At 48.0% G+C, this 15,607-nt stretch overlaps 1 protein-coding gene across 1 annotated transcript; it reads right to left on the reverse strand.

The window, feature by feature from the left end:
* Positions 1 to 1,085: 1,085 nt before the first annotated feature.
* LOC308576268 (intelectin-1-like) lies at positions 1,086 to 15,063 on the reverse strand. The gene is made up of 8 exons (XM_081175467.1): positions 14,924 to 15,063; positions 12,930 to 13,002; positions 10,930 to 11,085; positions 9,597 to 9,844; positions 8,331 to 8,489; positions 6,250 to 6,370; positions 4,378 to 4,481; positions 1,086 to 1,530 (listed from the first exon to the last, which is right to left on the reverse strand). Exons 1-8 carry the CDS (start codon positions 15,029 to 15,031, stop codon positions 1,378 to 1,380), a joined length of 1,122 nt encoding a protein of 373 aa, XP_081031593.1. The 5' UTR covers positions 15,032 to 15,063; the 3' UTR covers positions 1,086 to 1,377.
* Positions 15,064 to 15,607: the final 544 nt, after the last annotated feature.

Raw genomic sequence — 15,607 nt, forward strand, 5'->3', positions numbered from 1 at the left:
GGTCAGTCTGAATGATACCCTGGGCCTCTGTGATCCTCTGTCTATGAGTATCTTTGTCAGGAAAGCTAAGTACAGTACTTGTCATTTGCATCTTAACCAAGTGAGCTCTGTTGCCATAGAGACAAATGAGTGGGCTTTTCCCACTCCACCTGGCTGGATGCCACCCTCACCCTAATATGGAGACCAATAGGACAAAGTGGGGAATTGTGTGTGAGTTGGGTTGATGCTGGAATATGAAGAGACAGAGATATTGTCTTGCTCTCTCCTGGACCCCAAGCTGTGGCTTGGGGCTTCCCTGGAACCTAACATGGAAGAAAGATCTGTTGAGGTGTTAACGCTGAGAGCAGGTTATATACTGTATATGAGTACTGTAAATAAAACTATATATCCCAAAGATACCATGGTCTCTATTTGGTTTCATTCTAAGGACCTTGGGTGAATGCAGGCACACCTAGAGTCTGGCTACTCAGAGTTTGGGCTACATGCAACACTGGTGTCAGAAGTGTAACATTAATGATGATGATGATGATGATGATGATGATGATGATGTGATCCTTCACTAAGTCTAGCTGGGATCAGCAGATAAAATTCCTGTGTGGATATCCAGGGGTTGATATGAAGAAAAGCGTGTGGGACTTTTTAGTTTAGAGAAAAGGTAAGTAAGAAGCAATGCGATAGAAGTGTCTAAAGTTATTCATGGCGTGGAGACAGTGGATGGATAAAAGTTCCTCTCCCTCTCTTGTAACACTAGAACTCGTGGACATCCAGTGCAGCTGAGTGCTGGAAGATTCAGGACAGAGAAAAGGAAGTCCATACAGCACAACGTTGAACTATGGAACTCCCTCCCACAGGAGGAAGGGGTGCTCACCAACCTTGATGGCTTTAAAAGAGAATTGCCTGTGGGTTTCCCATTGATGCTTGGCCACTGTGAGAACAGGAGGCTGGACTAGACGGGCCACCCATGTTCCAGCAGCCAAGCTGTTCTTATGTTCTTAGGTTAGGGCGATGTTCACCCGGAAGCCCTCTCCAAAGGAATGCATCTCCTTAGGTCACACAGAGAACAAACCCCACAGGGACTACCTCAATGCAGTGCGTTTACAATTTTATTGCCTTTGAGGTTTCTGTATTCAAGGTTGGGAATTTGATTTGTTAATAATTGGTTGGTTTTTTATGGAAAATGAATAAACATTATTTTAAGGGGGGGCTGTTGTTGGACTGTAGCAGTTCCCAGCATTCCTGATCACTGGCCATGCTGGTCAACAGCCCCCAGAAGACTCCAGGTTCCCCAACCCCACTGCACCCCCCAAATAGAAGTATCTCGTCTTCGGAGTTGTGGCTCTGACACATCTGTTTCTGCAGCACCGGCCTCTGCTGGAATCAGTGGTAAAAGATCAGCACGGAAGACTCTGTTATCTCTTTGGAAGCGCTCCAGCCTTTGTGAGTCCCGTGGCCATCCCAGTCGAAGCTGGCAAAGTCGCCGCACTGCCGAGGGCTGGCTTCTGGGAAGAAACCTCCTCCCCCAATGCAATGCTAGGAAAGGGAAGAAAGAACAAGGGCAGAGAGGTGGAACAAATTGGGAGGGGATTCAAGCCCTACGGGGAGGATGGGATCACAGTTTGAAATGCGCTTGATGGATTGCAGAGCTCAGCAGCAAAGGAGAAAAAGAAACTCGGGGGGGCACATACAAAATACACCTAGTCTTGTGAGCTCTGCTGAGAGATGGACTTGGGGATCAGAGTGTGATCAGGCCACTGTCAGCCAGCCAGCAATGGGATAGTTTTTGCAACAGCAAAAACCACCCAAGGTGGTGGCACTTTTGAGCTGCATTACTAAATGCACTGACTGCCCAGTCTTTGGTCACCCCCAGTTTGTTTATAACAAGGAAGGTGTTGTGAGAATTATAAGGTCTAAGATATAAAATAAATGTTCATAAATATACCAGGCAAACACATACATAAATATATAAACCACATGTCTGAAAGCCATTTTGACTCTTTCAGTGACCTCAAATATTCCTCTGCAGTTTGGATGGAAATGGGAAAAGCCTTGCCATTGTCTCTGTGCTCACAAATCCTGCCTTAAGGGCACATTTGGGTATGAATAGGGTGAGCCTGTGACCTGGACTCAGGAATTACTGTAAGTATAGGTAAAGGTAAAGGTAAAGGTACCCCTGCCCGAACGGGCCAGTCTTGACAGACTCTGGGGTTTGTGTGCCCATCTCACATCTATAGGCCGGGGGCCAGCGCTGTCCGGAGACACTTCCGGGTCACGTGGCCAGCGTGACAAAGCTGCATCTGGCGAGCCAGCGCAGCACACGGAACGCCGTTTACCTTCCCGCTGGTAAGCGGTACCTATTTATCTACTTGCACCCGGGGGTGCTTTCGAACTGCTAGGTTGGCAGGCGCTGGGACCGAGCAGCGGGAGTGCACCCCGCCGCGAGGATTCGAATTCGGCAAGCCCTAGGCGCTGAGGCTTTTACCCACAGCGCCACCCGCGTCCCTACTGTAAGTATATATCATCACAAAAGAATGGCCAAGCTGTCCAGGTAAACCCATTAACAAGTTTTCTGCCAGGCAGGATTCTGCTGTAGACTGCCCCTTCTGTGATGTATGTATGATGTATTGTGGGGTGGTCTTGATCTAAAAGGTAAAGGACCCCGACAGTTAAGTCCAGTCGCGAACAACTCTGGGGTTGCAGCGCTCATCTGGCTTTACTGGCCGAGGGAGCCAGCATTTTTCTGCAGGCAGCTTCCAGGTCATGTGGCCAGCATGACTAAGCTGCTTCTGGCGAACCAGAGCAGTGCACAGAAACACTGTTTACCTTCCCGCCGGAGCAGTATGTGGGGGTCAGGTGGGATTGCTATGAGGAATTATGAAAAATGGAACAAGCCATTGTGTCGCAATGAAAGCATTGCTTGACTGGGTTTGAGTCATTGACAGTAATTTCTGATCGAATCCCACAAGCCTCTGCACCTCTGCCATTTTCTTTCTCTACGCCTGACAGGCAAGTAAAAGCATTCTAAACACAGGCCAGTTGTTCACCAGGCATCCTGAGCCATAAAGGTAGAAGGTAGCTTTGATGTAGCTTTTGTTAGTTTTGTTAATCTTTAGATAGATCTTAAGAGCCAGGAACAGAGTTTACATGGAGATGGTAAATGCATCTTTCTTTCCTATGGGTTTATGACCTCCGGGGGGGGGGGGGAGGGTACTAAATGCATTCCTCCTTGGTTCCTGTTTATTTAGCTTAGCCACGTATGCATGCTCAAATAGGAAATAGTTTCTTTGTAGTTAAAAGGATTTCTTCTGATCTGACTTTGTCCCACGTGGGGTTTTTGAAATGCTCAGAGGAAATCTGATTGGTTCTTACGAACACTGTGTAAAAAGTTATTTTGTGAATAAAACGACCTGGGCCAAGGGGTGCACAAATTATTATTGGCACTTCCTCCCAGAGTCTTGCTGGGCAAGCCTAGTGTGTGTTTTATTAATCAGAGTCCAATCCTTCCTTGCTTTTGGAATGCAACATTTATCTATTTATCTACTTGCACTTTGACGTGCTTTTGAACTGCTAGGTTGGCAGGAGCTGGGACCCCCGTCGTGGGGATTCGAACCGCCGACCTTCCGATCTGCAAGCCCTAGGCTCAGTGGTTTAGACCACAGCATCACCTGTGTCTTGATCTACAGGGTGGCAATTTAAAAAGTCTATACAGTGGTACCTCGGGTTAAGTACTTAATTCGTTCCGGAGGTCCGTTCTTAACCTGAAACTGTTCTTAACCTGAAGCACCACTTTAGCTAATGGGGCATCCTGCTGCCACCACGCCACCGGAGCATGATTTCTGTTCTTATCCTGAAGCAAAGTTCTTAACTTGAAGCACTATTTCTGGGTTATCGGAGTCTGTAACCTGAAGCGTATGTAACCTGAGGTACCACTATATAAGGGCTTGCACATCATTGTTCTGGGTTCCTCCTCCCTCGTGTGGGGTGGGGGGAGCACCCTGTTGCAACAGTTTAATAAAGATCAGACTTACTAGCTGCTTTGCTTCTCAATATTCTCTGGTTGGCCTCTGTTATTTTCTCCTACCGATAGAGAACCTACATAAGGACTCTATATGGACTCTTGGGTACCCCATAAGGGAAAAGGAGCAGTTTTATAATAGAAGGCAAGCAAGAGTTGAGGGTTTTGTGGAAGACGAGGGCCTCAGCTGGCAAAAGGAACTTCAGGGGATACAGGAAACCCTCAGTATCCTAAGTTAAAAGTGGAGGGCATGCAGAGACTACTCAAATCCTTTAAAAGTGGCTGTTGGGAGGGGAAACTAGCAGAAGCCAAGCAGAGACAAGAGGGCGTCTCGCTGTGGATTCAAGGCTGGTGAGGAGACTCACGTGTTCTGTGTTGCATCCCGTGACTTTAACACCAGGGCACAGAGCCATGGCGGCTTTCTCGTGATTAAACACTCGGAACTGCACAAAGCCAGCGACAAATTCGGCTGAGAAAAAGAAAGGAGAAATAGCAGAAGTGTCTTTAGTCCCTCTGGTGGAAAACCTTGGCCAGCAGCTGGGCGTAACGACATCAGAAAAGCCAGCTGGATCAAGCCAGGAGGCCACCTAGCCCAGCACATAGTTGTCAACTTACAGATTTGAAAATAAGGGAACAGCAGCCAAAATAAGGGATTTTCCAGGCACAGGTATGTTCAACTTCTGAGCCCCTCCGAGCCAAAGGCAGAAAGACCAGCCAGCAGCCAAACGAAGCCTGAAGCGGTGGTTCCCCTCGCAGCAACCCGGCAAAGGGGATGCAGCAAGGAAAACCACCGTCGCCTCTCCGCTGGGAAGGGCTGAGCAAAGGCGAGTCCCCAGGCAACGCGGCCGATTTGATCGGCACAAGGCATGCAAGCTCCATCCCCCCAGTCGTTCTTAGACTCCTTATTGGGTGAGCAACGCAGCCAAGCAACACACTTGGCGTCCCCCTCTTCCCTAGCCAGCAGGGAGGGAGGGAGATGAGCTGCTTCCTTTGAAACCCGGGAAATTTAAGGGACATCATCAATAAGGGACAGCAGCGGGACACGGCGCTGGGATAAGGGAGTTTCCCGCCAAATAAGGGACAGTTGACAGCTATGGCCCAGCATCCTGTTCTCACAGGGCCCAACCAGATGCCCCTTCTGGGAAGTCCAGAAGCAGGACCAGAGCAGAACAGCCCCTCTCTCCTCCTGTGGTTTCCAAGAACTGCTATTTAGAAGCATTACTGCCTCTGAGCATGGAGACAGAGGATAGCCATCTAGTATTACTACTATTAAAATCTGTGTACCGCCCTTCATCAGCAGAACTCAGAGTGGTTCACGACATAAAAATACAATATGAAAGCACAAAACACATGATAGAAACAACAACAAAACCACAAAACAATACCCCCCAATGAATTTGTCTAATCCTCTTTTAAAGCCATCCAAGTTGGAGCAAATTCTATAATAATTTATCTATGCACTTCCTGAAGAAGCCCTCATTTTTTGGTCTGTCCTGAATCTTCCAACATTCAGCTTCATGGGATGTGCATGAGTTCTAGTGTTAAACAAGAGAGGGACAAAAACGTCTCTATTTGCTTTCTCCGTGCCACACATAACTGCGTAACTTGAGCCTCAGTCGCACTGCCGCATCCTAAACCCTTGTTGCAGAGATACATAATTTGTTATTTACCGTATTTTTCGCTCTATAGGGTGCACCGGACCATAGGGTGCATCTAGATTTTAGGGAGGGGGAAAATAAAGGGGGGGGAATTATTCCCCCCCTCAGCCCCAAAGAGCAAAGAAGCCAAGACAGCAAGCGGGATCCATCCCGCTCGCTGTCTTGGCTTCGTTTTTAGCCGTGGAACTCCCACCGGGCTCCGAAGGCTTGCAGATAGCTGCCTGAAGCCCGGGGTGCGCAGCCTGCATTCGCTCCATAGGACGCACACACATTTCCCCTTCATTTTTGGAGGGGGAAAAGTGTGTCCTATAGAGCGAAAAATACGATATTTTTTAAAAAATAAGCCAGGTAAGGTGAACATGCGAGAGAACCCAGTTCTTCAGTAAACCCAGTTTTTCAATAAATGTGTCTCAGGCCTTGCAACATCTTGGCAAATAGTTAGGCAGGCAGTCAAGTTAGGCACCTGAGTGAGTTAAGCAGCAGGTCGAGGAGAGACCTCACCAGAGCCCTCATCTGCCCCCCCCCCCCCATTTCTTATTTATGCTCAGCCATAGCCTGGTCAAAGGAAGCAAGACTTACTTCGCCCGTTTGGAGAATAGTAGTCCGAGGTATTCTGGGCACTCCCTGCATCGTAGGTGACGGGGACGGCAGGGCCGTTGTTGGTCTGGCAGGTGCCAATCCCATAGGTCACGGGGTATTTCTGAAAAGAGAAGCAGGAAGGGATCTGAGGCTCGCTTTGGGCTTGTGGCCTTCCTCATGCTCAGCCAGAAAAGATCCATAAGGGAGGAAAGGAGAACATAAGCAAGGAGACTATTGGATTAAATCCACTTTAAGCCTACGAAAGATACAGAAGACGAAAGTGGAGGCCCTGGGACTTTATGGAATTCAGGAACTCGAAATAAAGAAGTACAATTGGGGCCTCCACATAGACTTTGATTTTGACTATCAGCAAGACTTAGGCCTTGTGGAAATTCCTCAGCAGTTGCCTTTAAATATGGGAAGAGACTATGGACTGATTGGATTGATTGTTAAGGAAATCTTTCGAGACTCGATGATAGACAAAAAGGACTACCAACAAAACCGGCGGAGAGGGACTGAAAGAGAATTGAGAGCCTCGGATGTGCGGAATCCAGGCTAAAAACTGTTATTTTGGACATGTCTTGGGAAAGGACGCAAAGCGGGGATGGGAGGGAGGGAAGTATTAAATTTAAACAACACTCAAGAACAGGGGGTTTAGTAATAAGAAAATTATGTAAGAAAAAATGAGAAATCGAGGGAAGAGAATTGGGGTCCAACTTAGGGAAAATTTATTTTTGTTTTTTATAAAAGGACTAATATTAAGACGGAAGAAATGCCAACTTGCTGACATAAATTTGGGAATAGGGATGCAGGGGAGGGGGTGGGGGGAAGTCAAGGACTAGGGTTAGAAAATAAGATTTTCGGGAACTATTCATGTTCGTTGTTTTTTATGTTTGTTTTGGTGTGCTGTTTGTGTTTATATAAAATGTGAAAACCCAATAAAAATATTAAAAAAAAAAAAAGAACATCAAATTACTCTCAGCACAGGAATGTGACACAGGCCAAGGGGACGGGAGCCCCAGTACAAAAAGACAGCGGGTGAATTGGGCCCCTTCTAGGGTGGAGCTGCTCCCACTTTTTCTGTCTCCTCTGCCTCAGAGAGACCCCCCAAATCTCCCACCCAGCCTCATCCCAGACTTGGATGAAATTAGGGACACCCTATTCCATATCCTCCAATGTTTCTCTGATGAAAACAGGGATGTCCTAAGCAAAAGCGACGGGACATGGGTGGTGCTGTGGGTTAAACCACAGAGCCTAGGACTTGCCGATCAGAAGGTCGGCGGTTCAAATCCCTACAATGGGGTGATCTCCTGTTGCTCCCTGCTCCTGCCAACCTAGCAGTTCAAAAGCACGTCAAAGCGCAAGTAGAGAAATAGGTACCGCTCTGGTGGGAAGGTAAACGGTGTTTCCGTGCGCTGCTCTGGTTCGCCAGAAGCGGCTTAGTCATGCTGGCCACATGACCCGAAAGCTGTTCGCCGGCTCCCTCGGCCAATAAAGCGAGATGAGCGCCGCAACCCCAGAGTCGGCCATGACTGGACCTAATGGTCAGGGGTCCCTTTACCTTTACCTAAGTAAAAGCGAGAACATTCCAGGACCAAATCAGAAACTGGGGTGGCTTCTGTAAATCTGGGACTGTCCCTTGAAAATGGGGGCACTTGGAGGGTCCGTGAGACCCCAGTATGTGACCAGGGGGTGCCTTCCCGCCCTGCTTGTGGGCTTGCTGGAGGCCCCAGGCTCAGATGGGGCCCTGATCTGGGGTCTCCGCCACAGCAGGGCTTTCCTAGGGAAACCTGGAGGCCTGGGGAAGGGCCCTTGTAGCTCAGTGGCAGAGGGTCTGCCTTGAAAGCAGAAGGTCCCAGGTTCAATCCCTGCTGGTGGCCTCCCCAGGTGAGGTTAGAGGGACACTCCTGTCTAAAATCCTGGAGAGCCATTGCTGTCTGTCAGTGTAGACGGTTTTGAGGGAGCTTCCTGGGTCCCGATTACTAAAAAAAAAGGGGGGGGGAGGTCTCCTGTCCCGCTCAACCACCCAAATCCCAAATGCCGAGTCAGCCAGCAGAAATCCTGAGTCATGACTTGCTTACCTGGTAGAGCCTGAGAAGGTTCCCTCCAAGCTCAGACAAGAACCCGGTTTCGGTGCGGTATCTCAGGAGCGAAGACTCGCGCCATTTCTTCATGGGGGTGTTGTTGGGGACGTGCCATATGGCCATGTCTGCTGCTTCAAGGTCATAATAGCCAGGATTCTGGAAAGAAAGAGAATCAGGGGTGTGAGAGGGGGAGGAGGGTTTGGTTTTTAAATTGGGGTGTGTGTGTGTCTTTTACAGTAAGAGGAGACACTGTCGAGAAAGAGCCTTTTCCTCTGTATTTCCCCCCCTTGCAAGTTCCACTGATCACGGTATTTTTCGCTCTATAGGATGCACTTCCCCCCTCCAAAAATTAAGGGGAAATGTGTGTGCGTCCTATGGAGCGAATGCAGGCTCCTTGGCTTCAGCGATAGCAACGCGAAGCCTCCGAAGCGCAGTGGGAGTGCTCCCTCCGCGCTCCAGAGGCTTCGTGTTGCTTTCGCTGAAGCCTGGAGAGCGAGAGGGGTCGGTGTGCATTGACCCCTCTCGCTCTCCAGGCTTGAGGGATAGCCGCCTGAAGACTTCGGAGCGCAGCGCGAGTTCCCGCTGTGCTCTGCAGGCTTCAGGTTCCTTTCACTGAAGCCAGGAGAGCAAGACTCTCCTGGCTTCAGCAGAGAGGGAGAGCTGCGCAGCGCCCCTTCAGCCAAGCAGGAGGAGAAATGGAAGGGGCTCCGTTTCTCCTGCCACTTCGCTGAAGGGGCGCTGAGCAGAGAGGGGGAGAATTATTTTTCTTGTTCTCCCCCTCTAAAACAAGGTGTGTTCTATGGTCCGGTGTGTCCTATAGAGCGAAAAATATGGTATATTTGTGGCCTGTACAGGCAGTCTATTTTGTCCCTGTTTTTGCCTTTTAGGGGGATGTCTTTGAAACATTTCCCGATGTACCTTCAATTGGCAGAATTGCCATTCTCACACAGGTGCCGCATAAGACCTACATTTGTAAGAACTCAGTCATTTAATATGGTGAAACTTTGGAACTCCCTGCCTCTTGATATCAGCCGGTGCTGTCATTGTACCTTTCCTCGGAGCCTCCAGTTTAGACAACCCTCCCCAGATGTTTAGAAAGTTGACGCGGATTTTAATTTGTTTCCATCTCTTGTTATTTTAACCTTTCGCATGTTTTACATTACTGCTGGGGCCAAGCTCTGCTGAACTCAGTAGCAGTGGACTTCTGAATAGGCAGACAAAGGGTATCGTTCACCTATTGCGCCACTACAAAGACAGTCTCACCTTGTAGTCATCACTGGTTGAGGCTATAGCTGACCCAAAGGTGGAGTTGTTGGACCAGTTTCCATCTCCTGTAGCGTAGTTGGCATTACTGCCTTGCTGGCTGGACCAGCGGTCCCCCACGGTGCATTTCCCATACATGTTGTTTTCGTGGACGCTCGCCACCAGAGTCCAGCCTCCTCCGTTGGTGGTCATGTCACAGAAGGTCTGGTAGATCTCTCCGTCTTCCGTGGCCAGGAAATACAACCCATCTGCTCAAAAGACAGGATCAAGACAGGACCTTTCCCCCGCCCCTTAATATAATGTTTATTAAATTTTCTTTTTTCCTTTATAACAACCAAATAAAATTTCTTCATCACATATATCTTTGCTCAAATTGAGCTTTGACTTCCTCCCCTCCCCCTCCCTGACTTCCATATGTAATCAGTTTTATCTTCGCATTTCTAAATCATCACCCTATTTACCTTATCTCCATACTTAAAAGACTTACTTCTAATATTTATAAACAGGTATCAAATCATAACCTTACAAAATATTTTAAATCAATCCTGCAAATGTTTTCAAATGTTTGCAATGTTCCTTCATATATTGTACAAATTTATTCCAGTCCTTTTCAAACAGTTGCACTGGTTTCGGATTTTCCCCGTCAGTCTCGCCAGCTTAACCTATTCAATCATCTTTGTCTGCCATTCTTCCAACGTTGGAAGTTCTTGCTGCTTCCATTTCTGGGCTAAAAGTATCCTTGCTGCCGTGGTAGCATACATACATAAATATATTTATGTCTTTTTTGGGAATTTCTTCACCTATTATTCCTAATAAGAAAGCCTCTGGTTTTTTACTAAAGGTATTTTTGAAAATCTTTTTCAGTTCATTATATATCATACCCCAGTAGGCTTTAATCTTAGGACACAACCACCACATATGAAATAAATTCCCTTCCTTCTCCTTACATTTCCAACATACCTTATCTTAAATTCTATACATTTTAGCTAGCTGGCGTCAAATACCACCTATACATCATCTTCATTAAATTTTCTTTTAATGCCGTACATGCAGTGAATTTAATTGTTTTTGTCCGTAATCTTTCCCACATCTCTAATTCAATATTGTGACCAAAATCTTGCACCCATTTAATCATAACTGTCTTAACTCCTTCAGGATCAATACAGGATCAAGCAATTGGGTGGTCTTAAGAAGACTTGGCTACCTTTAGATCAGTGTTTCCCAAACTTGGGTCTCTTTACGGACTACAATTCCCATCATCCCTGACCACAGGTCTTTGTTAGCTAGGGATGATGGGAGTTGTAGTCCACGGAACAGCTGCTTATTTCCTCACCTGTGCACCCTGGTGAGGAGCTCTTGATTTCTTTGCAGCTCCTTGGAAGCTTGTGAAGACCGTGTGGATTGCTTGTGCTGCAGGATGACGCCTCTTCCCACTTCTGCAGCAGACCGAGGACATCTTGCTTTGCGGAGCTGAGGCAGCAGCTGCTATCTGCGTGCAGGACAATAGGTGTGAACAGGCTGAGTTACCCAGACATATGGAGAGGGAGTTGCCCAGGTTGGAAGACGGAAGCAGGATCCAGGGTGACCTTGGCAGGACGGGGAACTGGGCCAGAACTAACAACATGAATTACAACAGAGATCAATGCACTTACGTAGGCAGACTCACAGGGACAAAATACAGGAAGGGTGACAACTTGGCTTGACAGCAGAACCTAGGAAAAGGCATCCAGGGTTTTAATGGATAAGCAAAACATGAGCCAGCAGTGTAGTATGGCAGCAAAATGGGCCAGTGCAATTCTAGGTTGTATCAAAAGAAGTATAGTGTCCAGAATGTGAGAAGTAATGGTCAGTACTTTTTTTCCTGGAAAAATAGGTCAGAAGGTTGGCAGTTTGAATCCCCACGACAGGAGGAAGCTCCCGTTGCTCGGTCCCTGCTCCTGCCCACCTAGCAGTTCGAAAGCACGAAGTGCAAGTAGATAAATAGGTACCACTCCGGCGGGAAGGTAAATGGCGTTTCCATGCGCTGCTCTGGCTCACCAGAAGTGGCTTAGTCATGCTGGCCACATGACCCGGAAGCTGTACGCTGGCTCCCCGGCCAATAAAGCAAGGTGAACGCCGCAATCCCAGAGTCGTCCATGACTGGACCTAACGGTCAGGAGTCCCTTTACCTTTACCTTACTCACCATGAAGTTGTTACAGTAAGTGCCACACTTTTTAACAACAAAAAAGAGGTGCCAGTACTGTGTACCCGTGAGTACCCTTTAAAAACAAAACACAACCCAACAGCACTGGTACTGCTCCATTCTACTTTGGTCAGATTTCACCTGAATACTGTTTCCAGTTCTGGTTGTCAGGAAGGGATATGAACAAACTGGAAATGGGGGCAGTCAAGGGCCTGGGAAGCCAATCCTGTGAGAAAAGGTTTAAGAAGCTTTGTTCAATCTGGAGAGGAGACCAAAGTCTGAGACACACACACACACACACACACACACACACACACACACACACTGCTCTCCTGACACTAGAACCCGGGGGACATCTAATGAAGTGGAATATTGGAAGAGTCAGGATGGAGAAACAAAAGGGCTTCTTCACGTAGTACATACCGGTAGTTAAACTATGGAACTCCCTACCACAGGGGGCAGTGGTGGCCACCAGCTTGGATGGTTTTTAAAGAGGATTGGGCAAATTCATGGAGGAGGAGGAGACTATCAATGGCTACTAGCAGTTGCTGGAAGCCACAGGAGGGGAGGGGGCTCTTGCATTCAGATCCTGATTGCGGGCTTCCCACTGGCAATTGTTTGGCCCCTGTGAGAACAGGATGCTGGACTAGACGGGTGGTTGGCCGCCTGACCCAGGAGATGTTTGTTATGTCCTTAAGATACAACCACCGCCTTCAAACATCTGAAGGGCTCTCACAGAGAGCAGATCTGATTTATGTTCCTCCGAAGGGGAGGGCTGAAACCAGGAGTTTCGATTTAAGAGAAATAGGATTTTGACTCAATAGCAGGGAGAACTTCCTGATGGCACAAGGTGTCCAGCCGTGGAACACAGAGTCCTGGAAGGTGAGAGGCTCTTCAATCACTAGTGGCTTTTAAGCGGAGGCTGGATAGGTACTTATCACTGGGTGCTGCAGGTGTGCATCTCCTTCATTGGCAGGGGGCTCGGCTAGATGTCCTTTGGAGGTGCCCTTCCAACACAACGGTTCCAAGAGTTTGCCCCGAGATTTGCCAAATGTGTATGGAAAGGCCCCTTGCCCCCCCCAAAAAAGACCAAAGAAAAGCACAACATCCTGGCACAGTCCCCCCCCCCCCGGCACCAGCATATACTTACCACACAGGTCCCCCTTTGGGAGGTCAGCCAAGAGTAAAAGGAGGAGAGCAAATCGCTTCATGGTGGGCTCTTTCTGTGGGTGAAAATGAGAGGGCTGGTGAGTCAATGACAGGGGTGGCTCACCCATAGGAACTGGTGGGCCTTAATCAGTGCTCCCCCCCCTAAAAAATAAAAAAAATGTTTAGGGGTACACTCATTTTGACTCAATAAAATCACTATTTTATAGTTCAAATCGGGAAAAAGAAATACAATAAATGGACAAAAGTACAAAGATTCACAAAATGTTTAAGGTTATGCATCCCCCCAGAAAGAAAAGCAGTGGTCTTAGTCAAAGGACTGAACAATTCATCTCTCTTAATCCAGCGCCCCACAATCAACACGATTCATCACTTGCTTTAGAATTGTAGAGTTGGAAGGGACCACAAGGGTCATCTAGACCAACCCCCTGCAATGAGGAATCTTTTGCCCACCGTGGGCCTTGAACTCACAACCCTGAGATCAAGAGTCTCCTGCTCTACTGACTGAGCTATCCATGGCCCATCCACATCAACCTTCATTCATTCATTCATCCATCCATCCATCCATCCATCCATCCATCCATCCATCCATTCCGCTCCCTTCACCCTAAGGTCCCATGGTGGGTTACAGCATTAAAAACAATATTAAAAACAATTAAAACACAGTTTACAACCATAAAAATAAGGTGGGTCCTAATAATATATCCCTCAAGCGTCAAAAGCCAGGGCAAAGCGGTGCGTCTTCAGCATCCTCCGAAAGCTGTAGGATGAAGGTGCCAGATGCGCTTTTGCAGGGACTTCCACAACTTAGGGGCCACCACAGAGAAAGCCCTCTCTCCTTGGGCCCCCCGCCCCCCTGAGCATCTGAGGGCGAAGGAACTACCAAGAGGACCCCCCCCCACACACACTGATCTTAACCACACCACCTCCTGGAGCGTCTGCAGGGAAGGAGACAGTCTTTCAGATATTTGGGGCCTGAGTCATTTAGGGCTTTGAGTGCTAACATGAGCACCTTGACTTGGGTCCGGGAATGAACGGGCAACCAGTGCCGCTGTTTTGAAACAATGGGTTATATAAGATCTAATGGGAACCCAAATCAGTAATCTGGCCCCTGCATTTGAGACCATCTGAAGTTTTCCATGACTGAAGTTGAGCAGCGTTGTATGTCTGCTCTTCCACGATCACAGCCATAACTGCAAGACCAAAGGACGTCTGCTCTGAATATTCTGCCCACAGGTGCGGATCCTAGCCTGGGGCCAGACGTGGCGTTATCTGACAGCCTACAGGAAAGGAGAGGGGGCCCTTTGCCAGAGGGAAATGGGGGGGGGGCCTCCTTCAGCTCCTCCTAACTAGAGCTGAGAGTTGGCTGTGATGTGTGATAAGAAGGCTGGGGAAAGTTGCTGGCTGGAAAAGGTGGAGAGAGATCGAGACCACGATGTTTGATTTCTGCTTGAATCCAGGCTGCAGCTATGGGAGTAACAAGCCCCTTCGGTGGTGCTGATGCTGTGAATCCCTCCCTTGTAGGCTCAGGTTGTACATAAACCATATATCCTAAAGACACCGTAGTCTCTGCTGTGCCTCATTCCCTGTAACCCACGGGATCTTGCACCACTTGAAGGTTGGGGTATCGTGCAACAGTACCAGTCGGAAGCACTGATACCAACCTAGTAGTAGTAACACTCCACCCCACCAACCAGGACCACCACTGTTATTCTTGTTACCACCACCAGCAGCGGCCAGGAACATCACCCACCCGCAGCTGCTATTTGCCGCAATGCAAAGAGACCAGTCACTGATACACCACAACCCTCTTGTCTCCCTTTGGGTCTTCAAGTTTGTCCAAAACTGATATCAACACAGCAACCGCTGAATCCTACTGCTCTACAGTGGTGGGTTCTCTGTGTTCAAAGGGAGTGTGACTTGTTCCCTCCATATTCTATCACACTATTATGCTTTGAAGGAAAGTTCCTGGCTCACCTGGTTAGGAGATGTCGATGTTCTGGTCTTCTGATGTGCAGAGGTCGCCTCTGTCCTGCCTTTTATTAGCAGCTTGCTGACAAAAGTCAACAGCCAGGGAGATAACATCAAGGAACTATCAGACTCCAGAATTGTTTGTACAAAGAGCAGGGTGAGTTTGCCAAGCGGCAGATGAAGGGTTTCACAGTTTCAGCAATGTTTCCGGGAAAAGACTTCATTTTCAGACATGGGGCATCCCCTGCAAGCCTGGCTTTCTAGTTGGGTGGGAAGTCAAGACTTTTTGCAACAGAAGGTGCAGAAGTGAAAGTTACTGGATGCCTTGCATTCCAGAGTCGCATATCACTGAAATTAAAATTGCACCTAGAAACCTCCAAAAGAATATCACTGGCCTCCTGCTATGTGTTCAGTTGCAGCCCTGTCTTTGGGGGAACTTTGTCAGACATGATAAACCAGAAGCTGACCCAAGTGTCTTCCTACACATGCTACTAAGAGGTTTAGGGTCTTTTGCTAGCCGGGGTGGTGCTGGAGGTGTAAACGACTCTCAGATTCTGAAAGGCTGGTCTCACTAAATCAAGTTCATTAATTTTGTTGAATTAAACTTTCTTAGTGGGTTTTCCAAACCGCTAACTCTTTTTATAGAGTTAGGGTAGGGGGCCACTTGGTATAAATCCATGCAGTGGGGTG

The sequence above is a fragment of the Podarcis bocagei genome, assembly GCF_964188305.1.
Source record: "Podarcis bocagei genome assembly, chromosome: 16".
Classification (NCBI taxonomy): Eukaryota; Metazoa; Chordata; class Lepidosauria; order Squamata; family Lacertidae; genus Podarcis; species Podarcis bocagei.